Source organism: Scomber japonicus, chromosome 20 (genome assembly GCF_027409825.1).
Source record: "Scomber japonicus isolate fScoJap1 chromosome 20, fScoJap1.pri, whole genome shotgun sequence".
Lineage (NCBI taxonomy): Eukaryota > Metazoa > Chordata > Actinopteri > Scombriformes > Scombridae > Scomber > Scomber japonicus.
In genome coordinates, this window is record NC_070597.1 from 7,917,570 (window position 1) to 7,923,569 (window position 6,000).

Genomic DNA, 6,000 nt, shown 5'->3' on the forward strand with positions numbered 1-6,000 from the left:
AGATTCAAAGTTGGGGGTGTCACCTTCACACATCGCTAGCTAGCATGCTAACTAGCTACACTGATCATGGAAAATGGTGACGGTAAAATGGCACCAAGTGTTATTAAAGTCGACACAGTAGTACAGGTTGTTGTAAGTCCACATCCACAAAAGCAACAACTCCTACAGTGATATATTTATTTGATTAATTAATTGATTAACAGCTTCTAGCAACCAAAACTGCAGCTAAGATCAGCAGGACAGATACAGCACTCCCTACTGGTATGTTTGAGTACTTCAGTCATTATTTGACTAGATGATCTGGTTCAATGGGAATCTTTTACTACTAAAAGCTCCACACCCATTTCTGCAATAACCACATTTTTAAATTCCTTGTAGACGTTTTTTTTTTTTTTGGGTGAGCCCAAAAGATGTCATCTGTTTTTGAATCTTCCAAACTGTCTTTCTGTAGTTGCTGACAGTTTCCAGTGAGTGTGGCATGTTTGAAATATGCTGTTTGAATGCAACAAACCCTCAAAACTAAAGACATTATTTATCAATTCCTTCACAATGATCCTGCATGAACATTTTCTGAGCTCAGGACAACATGCAAATCACAATTACAAAAATAATTCATATCATCCTTTTCTTTACTGCCAACATTCGGTTCGGTTTAGGCAACTAAAACCTTTTGGTCAAAATCATGGTCAAATAGGATGAAACAATCTCTGTGTCGGATGCTTCTTCCTCTTCATGGCTGTTAATAAAAGGTCTTATAGCAGTGTAACTCCCTTCTGACAGGCAACGGTTATTATTTGCAGAGGTCACAGGAAAAAGATTACTTGTTTTAATCAAGCTTGAAGAAAATGACCTTCTTTTCATTTTTCTGGTGAGGACGGTTTCCTCAAATGAATCGACTGTAATCAAATGTAAATGATGTGCACAAATCAACTAAAAGTGACCCTGTGAATTTTGATGGTATTCATCTTAAAGGCTGTGCTACATTAACATGATGAATTTAAATGTGCTCTCTCAGTGCTTTCTACTTATTCTTGAATATGAAATATGCTCAGTTCAAAGCTAGAAACCAGAGAACAAAGAAATGTGGTGTCAAGATGTAAAATCATAAACTGAAAGAATGTGAGTTTAGTTGCAACTAACGATTATTTATTACTGATTCATCTGTCGGTTATTTTCTCGATTAGTTATTCCTTCATACAATGTCAGAAATGACTTTGTTTCTCATCAATCATCTTCAAATGTCTAGTGTTCAGCTTACTGTCATAGAGGACTAAAAAAAAACATCATATACTGACATTTGGGAAGCTGGACTTTTGACATTTTTATCTTAAAAAATGACTCCAAACGATTGATATAAATATATATAAATATTGAATAGTTGTCAATTACTTAAATAGTTGACAGCTAATCATTGCAGCTCATTCACTGACAGCACAGATCACCAGTGAAAGGAAAAATATGACAAGCAGAAACCACCCAGTTATGACATGTCACATACAGAATAAACTCATACACACAAACACAGACAGACAGACACACACACACACACACATACACTCAAATAGTACTACAGAGCGTCAGATGATATCTGACAGAAGAATGTTTGTTTCATTTTCCAGAAATCAGGTCACAACACTACACAGCAGGGCGCCTGACAGAAGAGGAGAGGGCACACACACGTACATGCACAAATGCGCACACACACACTGCTCTGTGGAATATGTGGGACAAGGGCGATGAAATACGACACGTTTCACCTTCACACAGGTGAGTTTTGCTCTCTAGTTGTCTCTGTCGCTCTCCAACAGCCCACACGCACGCACACACACACACACACACACAAAGCCAAAATGCAAACACATCCTCCCACAAGACATTGCTCAGTCTAATGATATTAGAGCGGGAACAGGTGACCTGTGCTAGTGAACATGGGTGCTGATAGCTCCATTCATATCAATCACACGGCTCGATTATGGCGCTAATCGGTTTGGATGCTCTCACAGCTGCGTCCAGTCCATGACCATGCAAAAACACACACACACACACACAAACACACACACACACACACACAGAAGCACTACAGAGGAGGAAACGTACAGATCGACAGGGAGAAATAAAAGAGAAAGCTTCTGGTCTGTGTTAAAAAGCGTTACTGCAGGATGTTTTCAGCCCTAAATTGTTAAAATTCTGTCAAGCTGTCTGGTTGTTACTGGTTTTTGTCCTCAGTTGATTTTTCATTTCTTTTTGGTGTGAACGCCACCTCTAAATGTGTTTAACTTCAAAAAGGTCCTCAACATCTGTGACAGGTAAAGTGCTCTTGGACGATGTTTCTTGCTGCCTATCATTACATGTGAGCTTCACAAGCTGTAAAACACCTTTTGTGTGGAAGTGTCACGTCGCACCAGAGAGTGGCTCATTCACGTTTGAACAGGTGCACACATTTGTAGCATCCACACCTCTCTAGAACAAGAGTCAAATGACACAATCAGCAACTATTCTGAGAAACGTTTAATTGTTTTGAGTCTGAAAAATGATCTTGTTCCAGCTTCTTATGTGATTAAATTCTGGTTTGAATATCTTCAGGTTGTGGACGGTTGATCGGGACAAAGCAATACATTTTAGGTTGCATCTTTGGATCTTGCATTTTCTGACATTTTATAGATTCATCATTTAATCGAGAAGATAACTTACAGATGAATCAATCATAAAGAGAATCATTAGTTGCATCCCTGCTCCTGTTTCATGACACACTGTACTTTCTTTTTCTGTCTATAAACCAGCCGAATGGAGTTATATAAAAAAGTGTTTTGGTGCAACACACAGTCTGATAGTTTCCTACATTTTCTTCTCTCTGGTTTTCTCTTTACCCTCAAAGCACCAACATGATGGTCCACAAAAGTTGAATTCTGCACAGTGCCACAAGCAAATCCATTGATTAATTCATTCTCACAGTCTCTGGATTCAAGATTTTATGAGGTTACAAAAGATAAAGTACCATCTATGAGAAACAGTGTAAATCTGATACATTTGGCTCCTTGAACCATGTTGAAAAGCTTCAGTCTTTAGCTTCTTTAACCCATAACCTTTATTCCTTTAAAATGATTCTTGAGCAAACATGTATCTATATGTGTATGTATTTGGGTGGGTCTCATAGTAATTTTACCCTAAAAATATACTACCTCATTCTTAATGGAAATCTAAATGAAAAAATCTTTGGTCCAAAGCATCACTGTTATAACTGCTGGTGTGAAAAGTCTTAATTGAGATGAGAGAGCTGCTCTCTTTCTGCCTCATTTATGTTCTCTGGCAATTTTTCTAATCAATGAACTGCTACAAACACACATTATGGAGGACTTTAACACCACAAACCGACGTTCACATCTGAATACCGCATGTGGTTGGGTTTAGGCAACAAAAACACTTTGGTTAAGGTTAGTGACAGACTGTGGTTTCAGTGAAATGTTCATTGTCTGAACATTTCCAGTCTTGTGCTCCAGGTTACCGTTGGCTTCCTCTCTATCCTTCAATGATTAATCAATTAGTTGATTGACAGAAAATGAATCAATAATAAATGTCTTCTTTTCTTCTCAAATGTGATTTTTTTTCTTTATCTTTGCAACAGTAAGTTAAATATCTGAAGGTTTTGGTCTGATACTGAGACAAAAAAGCTGAACTGAAGACCTCACAGTGGCCTCTAAGAAATGGTGAATGCAATTTACAATTAATCAATTAATTGAGAAAATAATTGATCAAAACATAACCATAAAAAGTTGTGAGTCAACATTTTGCTAAATATACTTAGAATCAACTTGGCAGATTCATTAATTAACAATATTTCTTTTAATTCAAAATGATGATCCAGCAAATATTATATTTCTTTCAAACTTTCCTAGGAGACAGGGTTGGTGGACCTGCATCTAGTCAAATGAATACAGCAGATACAGTAGTTGTTTTACATTATGGTGGATTGTATATATTTTTCCACAGAGTGCAGACAAAGGCCCTTAACTGGGCATCTAGGACTCTCTGATGGTGGATCCGGCCATGTGGGCAAAAAACTTCCAGCTTTCTGAAGTGAGCTCTTTGAAGCCTTTTGATCTCAGACTGAAATATTGGGTATGATTCAGAGTAAAGCAGAGTTTGCAGGTTACAGGCTGACTTTCCACCGTTTGGTTATTTTTGGTTTACCTGAACATGTTTGATGTTTTGTTGCTTACAAAAACTGAATGTGCTGCTGTGTTTGCAGAGTAGGATTCTCCTGATAACAATATTTATGTAATGAAATTGAAATGAAATGAAAGGCAAAAAAAAAAAAAAAAAAAAGCTGAAACTCATCTGCAGTGCTGCTATTTGTGCTACATGCATGGCTGCTCCCAGTGTTAGTGGGTCTAATTAAATCCTGCACATCACTCCACTAATGACTTCACAGGCTCATATGCTACACATTAGCACAACACACACACACACACACTGTAATACAATATAAGAGAGGAGAAAAAATGAGAATGAATGGATCTAATGATTAAATAATCAAAAGATCATTCATTTATCAGTGACATGCTGGGCCAGAGTAAAACCAAAAACTACATAAACTTGTCTTATGAATTACTGAGGCTGGAGTCCAGCTGAGACTCGGGATGATCTGACCCACACCTGAGAACAACACCTGCTTCACCAGTTTTCAGTCTCAACATGTCTGAGTTGACTGAATAACTGTGACAAGCACCACCCGCCCGTGCAGGGTTCAGTCCCCCCCAACACTGCGGGGGCACAGGAGCCAGCGACGGGTTCCTCTCATGATATCCCGCCGAGGGGGGCTGGAGGAGGAGGAGGATGGGGAGGATGAGGAGGAGGAGGGGGGGGGGTTGTGACTGAGACCATGCATGAGTGTCTGTGTTTGAGCGCGACATGTCCGCTTAATTGGACAATGCGCTTTGATGGCGCCATTAATTGGCTGAAAGACAGTTTAGAGGGTTTGGTGCTCTATTAACGCCCCGACCTGCACCTGCTTTGTTGGAGAGAGGCATCCTGGATCTATTGTGAAGCATAAACAACATAGAGACATTAAAACCTGGTGGCATTGTCCTCATTTCTTTTTATCAGCGTATCAATCTGATTATTAGTATAATTATCAATCTAATTAATATTTTTTTTGTCAAATGCAGCTCAGGTCACCAGCGCGTGACTGTCACGGGACATGCCTCCAGAAAAAAAAAAAAAAAAAAAAGGAGAGCCTTAAATCAGGCCACATTGCAAAAAATCATCATGATCATCATCAGACAGGCTACATACTGTACGTACCTCCGCCAACAGAGGCAGCCAGAGGCAGGCGGTGCCGATCAAGCACAACATTTCCCGGCTGGTGAGAGCCATCCTTCCCGCCCGGTGTGTCCGTGTCATAGGCAGAAAAGCCACCGCTCCACTCCCATCTCTGAGTCCAACCTGTCCGTGAGGTGAGCCGCTATCCTCCGCTCCGCTGCTGCTGCTGGAAGAAACGTGCTGTGTGTGTGATGGTGTACGTGGGAGGTTTTACACGCAGAAAGGCAGGGTGCGGCACTATAAACGCAAACACCGATCCAATGCTGAGTGAAATAGTGTTGAGCTCTGCAAAAACCTGACGCCACGAGCATCTCTCTCTCTCTCTCTTTCTTTCTCTCTCTCTTCCTCCCCTCCCTCACACACACACACACACACACACTCACTCACACACACACTCACACACTGTACATCCTGTCACCTGGGTGAGTAATTATTGATGAATTTGACTTTTGTTTTCTGTAGGTTAATCGCTTTGGCTCCTGCTATTCGTTTAGGTGACAATTTGGCACATGTGTTCTTCCGCTGATACAGTAGATGAATTTCACTCCCACAGTCAAACACAGAGACTCTGATGTATGGAAATTTATGCCATGCTTGTTCTTCCCTTGGAAGCACAAAGAACAGTTTTAAGTCAGTGTTCAATAATCCACTCTGTGATTTGGGACAATTTAAAGGACAGGT

At 40.0% G+C, this 6,000-nt stretch overlaps 1 protein-coding gene across 1 annotated transcript in view; it reads right to left on the minus strand.

The window, feature by feature from the left end:
• Positions 1-5,400, minus strand: part of LOC128381889 (neurotrypsin-like) — a 28,040-nt gene extending 22,640 nt beyond the window's left edge. The window contains exon 1 of the mRNA XM_053341909.1: positions 5,302-5,400. Coding sequence (XP_053197884.1) covers positions 5,302-5,400 — 99 coding nt within the window. The remainder of the gene's footprint in view (positions 1-5,301) is intronic.
• Positions 5,401-6,000: the final 600 nt, after the last annotated feature.